Source organism: Argopecten irradians, chromosome 15 (genome assembly GCF_041381155.1).
Source record: "Argopecten irradians isolate NY chromosome 15, Ai_NY, whole genome shotgun sequence".
Taxonomy (NCBI): Eukaryota; Metazoa; Mollusca; class Bivalvia; order Pectinida; family Pectinidae; genus Argopecten; species Argopecten irradians.
Genome location: NC_091148.1, coordinates 13,207,184 through 13,226,947, shown reverse-complemented (window position 1 = coordinate 13,226,947; position 19,764 = coordinate 13,207,184). Strand labels below are relative to the sequence as shown.

Genomic DNA, 19,764 nt, shown 5'->3' with positions numbered 1-19,764 from the left:
AGATTCAAATATTTGCAGTCTTTTTAATTCGATTTAGACGAAATTTACTTGCTGAAAAACTATTTATTGTTTTCATTTGATTTAGAAATTTATTCGCTGTCTTGCTTCACAAATTTACAATGTAAAACCGTTCAAGTTAAAGGTTTTCATTTTTTGTAAGCGGTAGTAGACAGGCATCTTTGCAAATGAAAATAATATTAAACTAGCGCAAAATGTTGTATGGTGTGACAAGCAATCGGATATTTTTCTTCATTACGAAATTTGATGATACTGAAGCGTAATAACGAAGTCTTCCCAAGATGAATGACCACAGTTTTTGACCACCGCTGTCAACCGGAACCCGTAACCTCTATCTGCTATATCAGATGACCTCCACGGACATCACGACTGACCATCCCCGCTAGATCAGGCATGATATTTCAAAAATGCTAATTGAATCGTGACGATGAGCCAATGGAGAGGAACAATTGCCTTCCTATCTCGTCACGGATGGCCCTTAGGGTTACTGTCTATTGGTCAACATGTTTTGGTGTACCTAGTATTTTAACTTTTCTCTTTTGAAGGTTCTCTAGTACGTGCGTACGTGATGTTTAATCAACCCCAAGGGAAATGGCTTGAGTGTATATTATCGTTGATAAATGTTTTCTTGTTGTTTGTAAATTTTTAGTGTTGTTTTCATAACGTTTCAATGAACTCAGATGACATTCACGCGCCAGTAACGAAACAGGAACATCCATAAATTATTGCAACTTACATAAGTTATACGTTATTAGGTTATGTAAGTTGTAATATTTATACGTAATAAGGAGGGGCCGCGGTAATGTCTCGACATATTGTCACAAGCCCGCTACCTTTTGGTCGCGAGTTCGAATCCCAGGTGGGAGAGTTGCCATGCAGGTACGCTATCGGTGGTTTCTCTCCGTGTACTCCGACTTTCCTCCACCAACAAACCTAGCACATCCTTACATGACCATAAAACTCAATATAAACCTACGTAATTCTGGAATAAAATGAATAGATAGTTTATGCAATGGAGATATATATATAACACTGAGATCAGAGTGTATTCTGGATAAAATACAATGTATGATGAGAGCAAATCTGAATAAAATACATATCCTTATTAGGCGAAAAATATGTCTGTTCAAGGTTACATTGACAAAAAATAGGGTCGGTAGGTCGGGATATTTTTTTTTGTCTTTCACTCTAAAGTAATGGCCGGAACCGGAGTCTGACATCGAAATCCCGACTTTTATTTTTTTTCGTAGAAAAGTGGAACAAAAATAGAGTCAGAGTAAAAAACTAGGGTCGGTCGGGTAACTCTAAACAGGCATATTTTTTGCCTTATCACTACGTTGGATAAGATGATCTGACAGCATCCCATTCGGGGTAATGTCTAGTTACCTTTAAGGCTAATCAAATTGCTGCCTACACATTTTGAAGGTGAATTTCAGGAGACGAAATTCTTCAAAATCACTTTCAAAATTATTTTCATGTGCGTAGTCATCTCGCCCAAAGAGCACAACAAAACTAATTGTATATGTATGTTAGGGCGCAATGGCGTTGTTGATTGATGAAACAACGTGCAGAAAATGCATTTGATTTGAAGTACACGTGGTATAAAGTGCATTCGAACATGACCCCAAATGGGATGTTCTCAGATCCTCTATTGAACGGAGTGGTTATAAGGGTCAGTATTTTAATCAGATTGGATGAGAGCACACTCGGATCTTTGTTGTAGCTCCATAACTTATAACATACGTTCACTTATTATTCGGTCTAAACCCACGGAATTCCAAATTTCTTGAAGGACTATTTTTTCTTTGAAATTATTGCGCCGTTTTCTAAGCCAATCAGATACGGCGTTAAAATCGGAGACGTTAATTTTACGTTCTGAGGTGATAAAATAATTTGTAAGGCCAAAGTTACCAGCAAATTTGATTTCATATTTTGTGACCATGGGATTTGATAACCATGTGTATGGGGTTAGCTTTCTGATCGACTGGTGACATTCCACTTCTCGCGTTTTTACTCTAACTAGCGTCTTATAGTTATTGTAATCTTAAATATTTCAGCGATAAAATTACTCAGCATTGCTCGCACTAGAGTTGTGTTAAAATATGAATGTGCTTATCTTACCGCATTTTCTACATAACGTAAGTGTAATTATTATAACAAATGCGCGGATTAATCACTGTGCTAACCTGTCAAGAATCAAGAGTGTACTAAAATGTGTGCCAAAATAAATAAGTTTACAGTATATAAGGCCGTAAACGAAAATAATGAAAACTAAATCAACTACTTACTATTTCCGCGATAGCGAATTTATTGTATTAATTTTCGTTTTATTACCTATGATAACGCAACGTCATTTTTATTGTGAGGCCAAAAAAATATACGTCTCTTAGTGTTACATAGGCAAAATAAAACCACAGTCAGCAGGTCGGCATATTTTTTTTAGTGTCTTTCACTCTAAAATAGTGACCGGGACCGGAGTCTGGGATCGAAATCTCGACTTTAAATATTTTTTTGTAGAAAAGTGGAAACAAAAAGGGTCGGGGTAAACAATTTGATTGGTCGGGTCACCCTAAACAGACATATATATTTTTTGGCCTTATTAACAAAACCCTGTTGAATATAAACACCGAAATATCAATTTCAAAATATCAAGCCTTGCATGAAGCACGAAATGTTGAAATATTCAATTGTTGATTCAATTTACAACTAATCCTTTATATCGGTTAAATTCTGGAGGTGGCTAATTTTTCGTTATATTTGTGTTTGCATTGTAATCTGCGAATTCTAAACAAGAGCACAATATGTTGAAGTCGTTGATTTACCCCAGAACTTCAGCAGCGTCTAGAATGATAGGAACAAATAGCCCTCGAATTGTAACACCCCCAAATATTTATCATGTTGGAACCCGCGAAATATTGACTCCGCAAACGTATTCAGTATACTGTAAATTTATGAGTGTTGTCTTAATTTCTTTTTCTATATACATTAATTATCATCGCGATTATTTTTCTTGTGCTCTTTGAAAAGATCGGTTAAAATTATTGCAGCTATATCTATTTCGTAAATTCTCTTTTCTATTTGTATTGCTTATAACATTTAAGAAGTAGATTTATAAACAATACGGATTGTTTCAGTAATTGATAATAGCATTAAGCAATATTCAAACTTTTATTTGTTTGCTTATTGCATTAAGCAACCGTGAAACATTTTGCTAAGTAACTTATTATTTTTAAGGCTTTTCCATTTCCAGATCAACGGATGTTTTCTCTATATATAATATAAATAGGGTTGTGGTAGTTTTGATTTGGTTGCTGTTTCTACAGAAATTTTAGATGTTGTTGTCCACTAAAATGTAACAAAACTTTATGATAACTATATACAATACATTCTATATATTTTAGTTTTTTTAATTTTTGCGCGTTTCGCGCTAGAAGTTTTGCGGTAAAATATTATTTTGCTAGTTGCCGTCTCTGTATATCCTAATATAACAGTTCATGTGTTTGCACAAATTCATCATATATGCTAATATATTCAACTTTGGACGCGCCGAAATAAGTAATCTTACAATGTACATCACTCCAATGACATTGATAAAGATGCACCACTGCCGACGGATGTTTTTTTTCCTTAATAAAAAACAGGAGCAGTTACAAAAGTTACTTACTTTATATCATTACCATCACTGAAAGGTTCGTGCTTCTTATTTTATTTCAAGATAAAAATATTAAAAATAATTAATTGCGTCCCGAAAAAAAATCCATGGCACAATATGTAATAACATTGTAAACAAACTTTCTTTCGCGGTCACTCATTTTCACGGATTCGCTCAGATAAACTCTCTCGACAGTAAATCGCGCGTGGAAGAAATTGGCATCCTAGTATTAGTCGTATAATTGACTGTAAAATCATCAGAGGATGAACTATTATGTGAAGTGTGGTTATATTTCTGGAGATCTTAATATTTTGTCTCTTCTGCATTCCTTGCCAGAATTTTAATGCAATGGCCCATTTTCCACATTTATCAAGTAGGCACTTTTAATAATACTGTAACTGGTTGATTCATTTGATTTAAACATATTTTTTATTGTCAAAAATACAATAATGGATTAGGCACAAGTTATCACAACTTAATAATGCCTTCTCCATAATACATATATAACAATACTTTGACAGCATACAATCATATAATTATGTATATATACAGAAAATATTGAAGAAGAAATAGAAAAAAAAATCAAAATGAGTTTGTTGTTACAGACTTGACCTAAAATCTAGCACTATCTTTGATAAAGGTTTGTACCCATTGAAATATCATTTGGTTTTCCATGTCTGTAACTGGTTTTAGCTATACTTGATGAAATATGGACTATTAGATGTAGCATAAAACACTTGTTTTTCCCATTTGCGGACAGTTGCAGAAATATTCAAAAATATTAACACATGCACACATCGAATGTCCAAACATTACCGAGTTAAGACGCATGCTGTGAGTTATGTCTCCTTGCCGAAACACACCATAGTCAATAAAAGTGGTAGTTCCTGCTACAATCTGATTAAAACACAGATCCTTATAACCACTCCGTTCAATAGAGGATCTGACAATATCCCATAAGGGGTCACGTCAGATGACCTTTATACCACGTGTACTTCAGAGCAAACGCGGTTTCTACACCTTACAACATCAATTGAAAACGTCGTTTCGCCCAAGTATACATATACATTTAGCTTTGTTGTGCACTTCGGGCGAGATGACTACATACACGAAAAGAATTTGGACAGATTTCTCAAACTATTTCGTCCCCAGTAAAGATTCTGGCAGTGCAAATTTTATAGGCCATTTCAAAAGGTCATCTTGACGTGACCCCTTATGGGATGTTCTCAGATCCTCTTATCCAACGTAGTGATAAAAAGGATCTGTATTTTAATCAGATTGTTCCTGCTACAGCTTAGTGTACAGAATAACCGAAGTAGGACAACTGGTTTGCTCATTATCAGTATAATGTGACCGGATTGGTTATTTTTTTCCTCCTCACACAGCGAATAAAAAGTATCAGGGATTGGTTATGGTAATTTTTATCAAGTAAAGGAAGGAAAGTAGAAAATCAAAAAGGAATATCTTTATATCTAGTTTTTGTATGGCTGAAAAAATGCACAAATATTTTATACGACAATTTTTTATGTATTAAACAGACAAAATTAAGTATTTCTTACCTTTAACTGCGCGTGACTTCTTAAATCCATATTGTGTGATAACCGTATGTATCAAACATACAACTATCACAACTATTGCTGCTTTCATTTTGTTTCTGTTGCCTGCTTATTAACAGTGTTTCCTTGGTGTACAGCGCCCGCACTGACCAATCTCCTCATAGTAGTTGAATTCTTTATAATAAATCAAACAAGCCTGCGGCAGGACGTCAGTAAACTGTTCAAAATAAGTTATCATTCATCTTTTATTTTACCCGGAGCTAAAAATTTTGGTTGATTGGTCAGTGTGAAATCGTGAGATAAATAAATAACTTTGTCTACCCGTACGTCAGAGAGCAGAAATATAAACATAGGGACGGTTGGGTCTGTCTACAACGTGACGCAGGCCAGCGACTTCTCCAAAGAAGATGTACCCGACCGAGACAATCTGGTCTATCCCAGTGGTCATATAAGGGTCGTGCGAGCGAGTCAAGATAATGAAATGACGTTGGTGACACACAGTTATTCAGGCGTGGTCTTTTTTTACGATGGTGATAATACTCTTCATTTTGACCAAAAGTATACAAATATGAAAACGATCAAGATCAAAGGACGGTTTCATAAATTGCAATTCGTTAAATATCAGAAAATTTATATAATATATTTATTATTTGTTTTACATCAATCTCTAAATAAGTTATACACCTTATACAAATCACTTTCGATGGCCCGAATGAAAGCGCACGAGGAGTCTTAGAGCAGAAGGAAATCAGAGTGCCGAGAGAAAGCCCACGTGATCGGGCAGGTGACCTAAGATAATTTTACTAATGAACATTTTAGTGTTGCAAACAGAATAAATATAAGTAAAATATAACACATGAAGTTTTTATGGGAGAACTGGTATTCGGTTTTTGTCGGTTTTTTTTTCTGTAATATTTAACGTGTGGCAACCTAGAAGGCAAAAACGAAGAAATTAGCAGTATCAAGTACTTATAAGTCTGCTTGCCAACAATAAACACACAGCTGTTCCACCACTGAAGAAGACTAGAGTCTAGCTATTCTCATTTTATACTGTAGTGTTGCTAATATTGGTGTTGTTTTTAGTAGCCAATTCATTCCCAATACGCGATTTTGTTTACATATCAAACTCTGTGTTTTAAATGCGATTCGCGAAAGAGTTCCAAACAGTAAAAAGCTAAAGGACTTCTATAACGAACAATGGAAATTTGCCTACGAACCAATTTTATTAGCCCTTGAAATGAGTTTAAAAAATTCAAATGTTTTAAGGGGTGTGTGCTGTTGAAAACAAAGTTGCCCCGTAGTGATGAATCATACGATGGCCCATATCAGCCGACATGGCAACTGCTTTACTAAACTGTAGTTGTACACACATTTGTGGTGATTGTCATGGCAACTGCTTTAGTAAAAAGCACTTGCCAACATGCTTTATCATTTTACTCGTTTGGCAACTGTTTTACTAGAGTAACTGTTTTGTCATCCATACGTATGGCCCGTATCAGCCGTAAATTGGCGAGTGTCTGGCTTTTGAGACAATTAACATTTCACAACGATATCTAGCCAAGTTTGACACTGTACAAGTGTGCTGATTAAATGACTTTTGAAACCAAAACGATATTTTATGATCACCAGATGTTCTGAACAATCTAAATCTTATACTTCTAAGAAAAATTAAATATAGTAAAAATATTACAATTTTGAGCGAAAAAAACACGAAAACCTGAAATGGGGTGATTTTACGTCATTGCTAACACTTTGAAAGCACAATGTTTTGAAATGTACTAATATACTGTGAAAATTCGTAAATACTTGAATCTCTTACATAATTATCTTCTCCAATCCATTTTTATTTCTAAATTTTGTTACGTGTATTATTTTACCTTTTATGCCTTTCGGCTGTAAAACAATCGAATATTTCTGAAAATGCAGTTGCAATCACCATCTAGCTTGAAAAGGGCCGTGGTGAGACTATGGTGTAATAATGCTAAAATAGACCTTTCCTCACTTTGACCGTTAAAAGACAAATTTACCGGTCCACGATTTTTCCGAAATTTTCATAATATAAACTTCAGTTAATAAACCAACTTTTAAAAATAGTATTGATGCACTCAAACTGGAAGTGGGTGAAACACCATCGTTAAGAATTTACACGGCCGAAAATAGTGCCCAAAATTTCGATATTTTCTGTCTGAAAGGGACATAACCACGAAGTAAAATATGACATAAAAGTATTGTTCTACATTCCTTATGAAACATATAACAAGAAATATTGACAAATTCCACGACATTGTTAAGTATTTTGATTGATAACGTTGAAATTCCAAATCGTTGGTCAATACCATTAAGCAGGTATAACATATATGCTGTATCCATACTCGAGCCAATATCACGTACGTTAAACAAATACAACACACAACCACTGAGAAGTTGGTGAAATTATATTTAGACAAAAACATGCACCTAATAACGTAAACACACAATGGTAAGAAGGATTTGAGTAGTTCTAGACCAAAAAATCTTTAATACACTGGAAAGGGTCAGGGTTCGGCATACAAGACTTGCGACCACAATGTGTAATGGCGGACAGCAAGCCACTTTTCACATACATTTCACTTCAGTTGGCTTTTATGACATATTACAGTAAAACCAACTAATCGAATGTTCATTAGAACTGGTTTGTTTCCAATATATTTGCAAATTTCAATGTCCTCTTAGACTGAATTGTTCCTTTAAAAATGAAATAAAAATTGTATTTGTTACATTTTGCCTACGTATTTGTTTACCATAATTTGTAATTATTTACTTTCATCAGAAATTAATACAGTTTGATGACATCAAACATTATTTTGATACCTTTTTGGATAAAAAGGGAACCCTGTCATACACCTCTACTTGGCAACTATTTAGCCACAACATATGCCCCTGATATTTTCTAAACGTATTTCAAGGGTTTGCATTAATGCTGCTATATGTAACACTGAGTTGTAATAAATTGGGTTCGTGGGCAAATTTCCATTGTTCCTGAAAGAGGTTCTTTACCAACTATACAGTAGTCATACCAACAGAAATGGCCAATAAGAATGAATATACAAACAAAATGGGATTACACAGAAAGTGCATGTGTCCATTTAAAACGCATAACATCCTTGAATAGGTCCAGATAAACTAATATACTGCGAAGGTATACAAATCTAAGCAGGAAAATGGTCCAAATAAAGCATTGGTAGCGGCATAATATCACATCATATCCATGTTTTAAATATTTTTCTTGTCTTAAGAATTCATTTCTTTATTTCTTGAAGAAAGGATACTTTGCTTGAAATGTTATAAAAATCTTTGACTCATAAACGTCTGCACGCATTTAAATATGTTCGCATTTATGTCTTTAGCAAGACATGCATATCTTTATTCCCCAGCAAATTTGTTTCTATGTAATAAAATAGTGTTCTTTGTTCCGTAATTTATTAGAAATTATAAAGTTTGATGAATTAATCTGTGAAAATCATTCAAATGAACAGAAACATATGTACAATGCCTTATAAACGTTAGTTACAACTTAGAGGTTGTAAATTGTTTATGCGTTATGTATTATTTCTTTTAGTTAATTAGATAAAATATATCTGGATAAGTCACTTTATAATTACAAATAACACTATAACTATGTGAAATAAAATTGCATACCACAACTTGACTTCATGATATGATCAAATGTACTCATTTCACATAGCTGTGAACATAAATACTACGCTGTTAACAGGACAACTAGAACAAAGAATCAATCGGAATAAGTGTAATGATTTTGGCAGTATTGTCAACATTAAGTTTCAGCTCTTATTTCTTATGTCTGTGTAATATTAAAACCTATTCGTTGTGATAATTGTGATTCTCAAATGTATGTTGGTAACATTTGGTCGTAATTAGCATAAGAAAAGTTCTTCCTGATTCGTCAGTATGAAAATTACGGCACAAATTGTACAGCTGTAACTTTGAATTTTAGAGAGCCGGTCGGTTTGGGTTCTCATAGTCCATATCGTCCAATACGGATGATCGGTCATATATCTGCGAGTAGTTTTAACGATTCTCCTATCAGTGTGTACCTTCATGAAAGGGTCAGCCAAAACATTTCTACACTTTTATATGGGACTAATGCACGTACCACGTGATATCCGATAACGTGGTGTGGAACTAGTATCTCCAGTGGCGATGGAATGTATTTTTCTGTAATTTCTTCCCTGAAATGATTTTAACGCGGGATATCATCTTCTCATGTCACCCCTCACCAATAGAAACAATAGTCCCCGACAAACGTTATCTTGTGTCATGTGTTAGTCCCATTCCCAACCCGTATATGGGAGTGAGTCTACTTAGATGCGATTGCTATTTATTGCGTGGTTTCAGAGAAGAAGTTTATTTAAGCAATAAACTGTTACCAGATTGAACATACAGTTGAAATGAAGCTCATCCGTGGAAAAGATATTAGAATGGCGCCCGTTAGGGCGCCATGAATATTTATATTTCTGACGGATGGGGGCTTCACAGCAACTGTGTGTCCAATCTGGTAACAGTTTATTACTTACATTTTCCATTACGATAATTTAATTTCAAAATAATACGTGGATATCTTTTTAATTTTCCGCTTGCGCTAGTGTTGACGTTAAAAAAAATTCATTAAACGGAACAGTCATAGCATCAGCTTCTGAACATAGTTCCACCCAAAAACGGTTTAAAACAAGCGAACAAACGAAAAGTACGCGATGCTATTTTTCAATGCATGTTATTTTGTCAACACGATTATACTATTAAAATGTAAGGCCGCACAACTTTAAAACAACTTTTTAAAATCATTTGAGCGTTATTTATAGGCGTATACATCTTATACATTGTCAGTGACGCGACGGAAATAGTCTCACGCTTGACCAGCTGGGAGTTCATAACCTGATATTTCCTATCTAGTTTAACATAGATTAAACTGGAGATTGAATGTAGAATGGAAATATATGAATACATCAGAATATATCAAGGAGAATATACGTAATGCCTACAATCTGATCACAATGACTTGTCTTTTCTCGATAAAATTTGTTTGAAATCCTGAAATCCGGATACATCTTGAGGTCCGCTGGAGTCAGTCTAACCTACTATCCCCATTTTATAAAGACTGTATTGCAAAAGTTAATCTTGGCACATTTTAAAAAGGTGGACTAGAAACCGCCCGAACCTTCCCATGGACCTACACCAACAATGTGATACGGTACAGGACGACGAGACAATCTTGAAACATTACTGTTATAAAACACGAAGGTACCTCCAGATCGTACTTGTTGATGCCAAATGACTTTATTGTTACCTTGACCTTGCTACAAACTCTCGCCGTTGATGATGTTTCGTAGGGACTTAGTATTGCTAGACCCACACCAAGTGTTTTTACTTTCATAAAAATGTTTTCTGTTGATTTTCTGATTGACCATGACCTTTATATAACGCCTTGTGTTTACTACTAATGTATGACAAAATATAGCCCGAGATACTCGGGCCCTGACACCAGACTTAGACATTTTACTAGATAGATGTCTGGGGAAGGGCCAGAGCGCAGTGCTATACCAAAAGGTGGAACTCGACGACACCGTTTGGTATCGGGCCAGGTCATCATCGATGGAGACATTACCACCGAGAAGCGTCACTTAACTTGTTCTTTTCAACAAATGAATAATGTTTCTACCCATAGCAATCCATTTTATCATGCATACACGTTATATTATGTCAATACAGTAGTTTCCTTTACGCAACTTTAAATCTTCCTCCTCTTCGTCGCCATTTTCTCATAGTATGCAAATCGCCTCTAATCTATATTTGGGTAGATAAATTATTCATTGAAAGACCAAGGTAAGTGGGGCTTCTCGGAGGTCAGCTGAATTGAAGATGACCTGACCCGATACCGAACGGTGTCGGCGAGTTCCACCTTTTGCCACAGCGCTGCGCTCTGGCCCTACACCAGACATCTATCTGTCATAATGTCTAAGTCTGGTGGCAAAGCCAGAGTATCTCGGGCTCGATAAAATACTGACATCTCTGAGTCCACTTAAATATATGTTTCTTAATAACTGAAGAAAAAACTGCCTTTCCTTAACAAAAAAATATTCAAAACAAAATAAGCAAAAGAAATTGATATCGACGACCTAAGATGATATCATAACACCAAGATTACCTGTATAACAGTGAATTCTAATTTCGTTGTTTTGTCGTCTGGCGCTGTGAAAGTCAACGTTAACTGACGCGCGAATTAGGAAGGCGACATGAAACAAGACGACCGCGTTATAGAAATAAATATTTGAATCATTCTAATTTAGTTGTTCAGAAGGTAATGATAAGTGCAGTATTAACGATAAGATTTTGTGACTCTATATAGTCATCAATTTACGCTTTTATAGTGCTTTGTAACTGAAGCTTGACGCAGAAGACACCAAGCAACACATCCCACCTGGTCACATAGTGACAACGGGCGAAGCAGTCGTCCCACTCCCTTAATGCTAAGCGCTACGTAAGGGCAGAAACTAACACTTTTATAGACATATGTGAGCCAGGGGACAGAACCCAAAGCCTTCTTACAGGATGAGCCCTCAACAAAAGGCCAAAAGTGAGGTGGTATCAAGGGAGACGTCAGGAAGAAGAAAGTAAAAGTAAGATAGGAAGAAATTTAAGAGATGATACACGTTGATGAAACAGGTGTAAGAATATGTAGTGATGATTAAAGCAGGAACAGCAGCACTCCGGCTGTATCTTGGTCAGGCCATGACTATTCTTAACACTACATATTTACGTTTTCACTGCAGTCCTACTATGTAACCTTACCACGAGCAGTTGGCATTCACCAGTCTATGAACTATCACCCGCTTATTATAACGCATTACCATTGTGACGTCACAATTGTCGTGCCAGCTATCATGGAAGATTGCAGTTCAAATAACTGTTCCTTCTTTGACGATAATGGATACTTTGTTAAAAATAGATCTAAATATCTTTAATGGGATTTCCCCATAAAATTGTTATCAAATTTTAATTTAAGCATAGGATGCTTCATGAAATTTGCCAGTCTACTTGGCATTCACTTTGGCTATGAATGCCAACTGAAAAAAATGTCCAATGCTGCACTAAATGGTCAACCAAAAATTACAAAGAACAGAACAGTTATATACATGTAATGTGTTTATATATAAAAAGGCATCGGCAATTCATGATTACATAAAACACATGGTGGCCTTTATCACATGTCTTTGGTGCATTTACATTGGACTACAGTACCAGACAACCTTAACGGATATATAAATAAACATAAGCACAGGTTAATGACAACTTCTCTCAACCTCAAAATATAAAATTATGTCAATAATTGTACATAATCAACAGGGGTTTCAATACAAAATGCTCAAGATAAGTAATAGTTTAATCCTTGGATTTCATAGATGTTAAGAACCGAAGATATCAACAAATCAGCCCTTATCTGCAATTTAATACATATGCTAGTTCATATAACACGTTCATTTCCTCTTCTTTTTTAAAACACTATGAGCCATTCTAATTTTATTCAACAAATTCAACTTCAGTTTTCATAATAAATAACCAAACTAATAACCGAAGTAATATTTAAAGATACTCCACTGCCGACAGAACATAAACAATGCCCATCATTTGGATAATAAATGATGTTTACTCCTATATGTATATATATGTCTAATTAACACAAAAATGCGTATAAAATATTTTGTTGAGCTTTTGTTGTCTACGCGTTCATTACTTCATTCCATTTAGGGTTAAGAGCCATAGAATGTTTTCAGATAGAATTATTATTTTGAATGTTTTATTCTGACGTAAAATATAATAATAGTGTAAAATACGTAACTTATGTGACTGAAGTAAAATACTGATTCATCTGCTCCTTATTTCCATAAGATGAAATTTACCATTCGTCAGCAGTGAAGCACCTGTTGGATAGGAGTTGATTTGCAGATAAATACGGTAATTCAGATAACACAAACGCCCCCACATTCACATTAATTTACAGACTGTTTCACAGTGTCTAACAATGCATAGCAAACTCCTTACAGCACATATAAAATACTATAAAATTAACCCATTCACCCCTGATGACACATTTAGACTCTTCTAAATCATAGACTGGACCAGTCCATTATAAATTCACAGGGGTGAATGAGTTAAACAGATACACAGGGTAAGGATGAGTATAGGATGTACAGCAGACCCTTGTTTATCCAAACACTAGCGTCCACAGCTTCAACTCTAATAATTGCATTTTCCAGACACGTTAATTTGGTCAATAATAATTTTATTTCTTGATATTTCCATCCCGATTGTGAGCTTTCCGAATGATTGTAAACCTACTTCATTTCGCGTACGATTTTTATTTCGCGAATTTCGCGATCACAGTAAATTCGTAAATGTTTATCTCCTCGTATGCATGTGAATCTCGCTTATATTGGTATGTATTAATTTTGCATTTAATTTCCAAATTCGCTGGTTAATCTTCGCGAACTTGTTTTGAAATTGAAATCGCGATTTAGTAGCCGCGAAAAATTGATTTACAGTATTGGCGTCTGGATCAGCATGGATTCATTGTAAACTTTTTAAACGTCTTCTGCTTAATTTTGAAAGAAATTGCAGACACTTCAGTAAAATGATATAAATCACAATTACTGAGCAGCTTTCTGTTTTATAAACACTTGTTTCCTTCTCATCTATTTATTAATTTATTTGTACTCAATATTATCTGCTTCCATTCATCATTGTATTAAGATAGTCATAATTTTGATGCTGGAGTGCAGCATTTAGATTCCTTTTACATTTGATTTTGGTGAGATTTTTTTTAACAAATCGAAAAAGCAGATAAATGTTCAATCAAATTAATTAGATTTTCAATCACGTTTTAAACGTTTTAAATCAAATTTATAAGGTTTATAATCAAATTGATTATTTTTTTCAATCGAGTTGATAATTTTTTTTAATCGAGTTGATAATTTTGTAATTAAATGGTAAACTTTTCAGTCACTGTGTCTAATTATGCCTCTAAACTGTCATGTTCATAAAGTACAATCAATCAAATTATAAAATTATATCAGATATAAATGTATATATACTCACATTTGTTTACAATTTTGAAAATGATATCATAGCATATTGCATACTTACATTTGTTTACAATTTTGAAAATGATATCATAGCATATTGCATACTTACATTTGTTTACAATTTTGAAAATGATATCATAGCATATGGTATACTTACATTTGTTTACAATTTTGAAAATTATATCAGACTATTTTTTAAACATATGATTGATTTTACATATGCTATAACATAATGCTACTCGTATTTCCTACATTTGATATAAAGCTGTATAACATTGTAATACTGTTAAAGGTTATGTGTATTAGCTTAAGATATATATGATCTTAAATGAGTGTTCATTTCATATGAGATTTTATGAAACGAGTCTAAGAAGTTTCTATATTTCAAAGCCTCGGCAAAAAACAATCTACATTTTGAAGTATATGACATCAAAATGCACAATATAGAATGTATTGTAGAAATCCAGCAGAGACCATTTTGTACCACTGTCCTCAAAATCCTGACGTCACGTCACTTTTCCTTACGTCATTTTATTGTTTAAAGCTGACAATGCAAGTTAGAAAATGTACATTTGAGATTAAAAAAAAATAATGAAATTTCTTTTTTCAAAATTTGTTTCTGAGACAGCCCATTGCGTTTCTAAGGACGGGCAGACGCCATTTTGTTTGAACTCAGCTTGGATACGAGACGCCTGCCGACCCCTATATAAGCGCGTGAATCGACACACGTGCGCTCAGTCATGTACATTACATATACACCTAGCAGTTGTCCACTGTGTATCACCTACTGATACATAAACAAAACACCTTACCTGTAAATATGTGTAGGGCTGGTTTTAGCAAGCAAACATGTCAAATCTTCTAAGCTGTATTTAGAGGTTTCACAAATTTAACTTTCCACACAAATGAATAAAAATCCTGATAATAATCCGTCCACATATCTCCGTGTATGCTATCGTACCCGATGTACTCGACTGGCCACTTGCACGTGACCACCTGCCCCGAACAACTGACGCTTCCATATATAAACTACCAAAGGCACACACGTGTACATGTGCGTGTAATATCTAATATGTTGAAGTGTTTTATTTGCTCGTATTTGACATATTTTGGGATCTAGCTGAAATTATTACTTCAATGAAACCTTGTCAGGTGAGTGCAGTATTTATATTTAGTTTGACAATGTTATCTCCTATTAGAATTTCCGTGTCTATTTACGTTATAATCAAAATGGATCTCGCACGTGGAAAGAAAGTATGAATTCATGCATTACTTTTAATTTAACTGTACATATCTTTATATGGTTCTTAGAAACTTTATTTGAGAAAACATTGAAAGTACTAACCATTTTATTATCTGCGTCTTGGGTATATAGTGCAGTAGATCTAAAGCCAGTCAAGTGTTAGTAGTGTTACACCTGGAACAACAAGCGTTCGACTGATTGCACGTGTGTGTGGTTCACGCGCTTTATATATAGGGGTCGGTACCCGGTGTTGTATCCAAGCAGAGTTAAAACAAAATGGCGACTGCCTGTCCTTAGAAACGCAATGGGTTGTCTCAGAACCGAATTTTGAAAAAAAAATTATTTAAAAAAAAACCTTTATTATTATTTTTTTTAATTCTCAAATGTATATTTTTTAACTTGCATTGTCAGCTTTAAGTAAAGATGACAAAATATAGTTCCGATCAATAAAAAAGTTTATATGTTTGAAAAAATTATCGTAATATGCACGGAATTTAAGTAATTTACATTACTATGGATACCACTACCATAGATAACATTTCTATGGATACCGTTACCATGGATACCATTTCTATGGACACCACAACAAGGGATACAATTTCTTTGGATACCATTACCATGGATACCATTTCTTTGGATACCATTACCATGGATACCATTTCTTTGGATACCATTACCATGGGTACCATTTCTTTGGATACCATTTCCATGGATACACTACCATGAATACCACTATCATAAAAAACATGCATATGTTGCCAACAGAAAACATTAAAATCTATCAGTAAATCCAATATATTAAAACTGGCCAAATGAATCTAGATTATCTACTACGTGGCCATCGAGCGGTGACCCACAAGTCACCTGGCAGAAACAATAAAGTGGTGATTTGTGGGTTTCCGACGATGCTTCATGACATAACAAAACAAATATAATAGAAGTTCTAGTACAAAGTCGCCTTCTTACATTCTAGCACCAGTAACAACGGGTTCCAAAACATATTCAGATCCCGATATATTAATCTTCATTTCTTACCTCATAAACTAAACATCACCTTCCTGAATCCTTTTGGGGTTGATAATGTACACACATGAAGACTGTATACTGCGATTAAATTCCTTTCTATCAAATATACATATTTATGAAATGATGTTCTATGTCCAAATCCAGTGCGCTGAAAAAGGACAAAACTTTAACATTTTGAACCAATAGTCTGTCGCTGTTAATTTTTGTTTTATTAAAGTAGAACTTTTTACAGGTCCATAATATTCTGCCTGAAAATTCATAGTGAACTGTGCTGGTCTTTGAATTGGAAGAGTTCAAACGTGTCTTCAAGGTGAATGAGCTAAGGGACTACAACCTCACATTCATGATTTAAAGATAAAAGCAAGGATATTTATATAGACAATAAGATAGTTATATCAAAGCCAAAATAATAGTACTAACATATAGGACAGATCTATACTTCCAGGTCAGCAAGTTTCACTATCCTTGGTAAAACATAATGCTAGCTTAATATGTTCATACATCAAACATATATATTATGTATAGATTCATATCACATTCAACCCAAAAAGCCCCTCCTCCCCTCTTCCCCTTCCCTTCCATCCCTCCCCTCCGACCCCTCTTCCCTTCCCTTCCCCTCCCCCGCCTATCAAAGCCTCAATTTCTCTCTGAATTTAAATGCACTGCACAAAATATGACAACTGCACACTCTATTTTATGGAGCCTAAGCAACATGCAAATTTGCAGGTAATATTACTGCAGCTTCAATTTTACACCGTTTTCTTTATGCATTTGACTTCCTCTGTAAATTAATTTACGGTCTATTTCTATGTCAATTTACTCCAAACCTGGTCCTTCTAAAAATCCCATCATTTTTCCCCAATTTTATAAGCCCTTCGGTGTTTATTTGGTCGAATACAGTAGTACATTTTTATATTATATTTTCTTTCACAAGAAAACATTCATTGCAAGACCTACATAATTATTATTATTATATTTAAACAAACATGAGATATATCAATAGATCAACATATTGATATTTACAGTCCCTGGTAACATATATCAATCTAGGTCATATAAATATCTGTAATCTAGATCATGTAAACTATGAGCTAGACAACATACATAAACTAGGTCATACACACAAAAGTAGGTCAATTGTTATAACTAGGTCACTTACAAAACAGGGATTTACTCCCAGACATCGGTGCAAGTAAAAGTAGGCCCTAGTTTTAAACTTTATCTAACAAGCCAATGCCATTCATCCTCCTTATCTAGGTCATGGTATAGACTAGGACACACAAACAAGGTCACAGGCAAAAAAGGTCATGCTCACAAACTAGGTCACACAAAGTACATGGTAGCAATTAATTACATGGTTGCACAAGAACTTTTCAGAAGAACTTTGCACATACAGATGTTGCTTCGTCCCAATTCTCCCACATATGCACATACAGATGTAGCTTCGTCCCAATTTTCCCACATATGCAATTCTCCCACATATGCACATACAGATGTTGCTTCGTCCCAATTCTCCCACATATGCACATACAGATGTTGCTTCGTCCCAATTCTCCCACATATGCACATACAGATGTTGCTTCGTCCCAATTCTCCCACATATGCACATACAGATGTTGCTTCGTCCCAATTCTCCCACATATGCACATACAGATGTTGCTTCGTCCCAATTCTCCCACATATGCTTGGTAACATAATTGTACTAGGTAAAGTCACACATTTTAGTTGCACATACAAGCATGGAATAAGCGATATTCAAAAATAAGTCTACATGTAGATGACATATTTACATATAAATGAGCCAATAAATCTAAATGCAGGTCATAAAATACAGGTAGTATTTACAACTCGCTCCGACGCAAGACTAGGTCACATAGCAAAACATATCACATGTCTACAAAGTCTGTCACTTCTCAAAGTAAGTCAAACACACAATGTAGGTCAAGACTCAAACAAGTCAAACACTCAAACTAGGTCAAATGACATAAACTAGGTTACATCAACAACTGAGGTCACAAATTAGGTCTCCAATCCATACACAGATACAAACTGGAACATATATGTACACAACATCTTATATGATATGACTTGTATCATATCTTAATAAAAAATTATAACACAAGCTATGTAATTAATCATATGTGTTATGAATTGTATCATGTCTTAATCAATGATAAAAAAACATAAGCTATGTCATCAATATGAACACAATTATACATTAGTTACATGTAGGCAACATATGGCTAATTAGATATAGTAACATTATGATCCTATATACTGTATAACATGACATTTAGCTGGGAGTAAAACTTTCACTGTATTCTTATTGTTATATTAACCAAGGCCCAATTTGTCTACATTCCTTATAGATGCTTCACCGCCGACAGAGCAAAAACAATACTCATCACTTCACTAATATTTTATATTTATTGTGTAAATATGTGTCTAGTTAATGGTATTTAATTGTGTATATATTTGTCTAATTAATGATATTTAATTGTGTATATACAGTATATGTCTAATTCACACAAAAAAATGACATAAAATAATTCATTGAGGTTTTGATGCATGCAAAATCACTATTTCATTCCATATAGGACATAGTACATACTATCAGTATTTTTTGGGGGGACGCAATTAGATATTTCGATATTTTTATCTTAAAGGAAAATTAGAAGATAAAATTTTTCAATGGTGGTAATGGTGTAAAGTAAGTAACTCTTTTAACTGAAGGGAAATACGTATTTGTCCGCGCCTGTTTTTGATAGAGAAAACATTACCATTTGTCAGCGGTGGAGCATCTTTAAATAATCCATTCACTTTAAATCCTCAATAAGAAGGAATTATAGAAGTTAAGGAACTTTTTAAGCTAAGGAATTTGCCTCACTTCAGTAATGCTTTCCTACAGAGAGTATATCAAAACAACAATTGACCAAAATTTAATTGTTACAAGATAAAATTTGTAGCCAAGATTATTTCTGCCCAATATAAGTTGGAAAGCCTAAGCCATGGAAAAAAAGTCCATCACTATCTCATGTTATACAGTAAAAGATTAACATTAAAAGAGATTCCCTGAATATGCTAGTCCTGCATTGCTTATAAAACATCTTCCGACACACGACATGATCAAAA

The 19,764-nt window shown here is 34.4% G+C and overlaps 1 protein-coding gene across 1 annotated transcript in view; it reads right to left on the bottom strand.

Annotated features, from left to right (window-relative positions):
* LOC138309073 (MAM and LDL-receptor class A domain-containing protein 1-like) overlaps positions 1-5,378 on the bottom strand; it is a 48,862-nt gene extending 43,484 nt beyond the window's left edge. The window contains exon 1 of the mRNA XM_069250205.1: positions 5,230-5,378. Within this exon, the coding sequence (XP_069106306.1) occupies positions 5,230-5,317 (88 nt within the window). The 5' untranslated portion in view covers positions 5,318-5,378. The remainder of the gene's footprint in view (positions 1-5,229) is intronic.
* Positions 5,379-19,764: the final 14,386 nt, after the last annotated feature.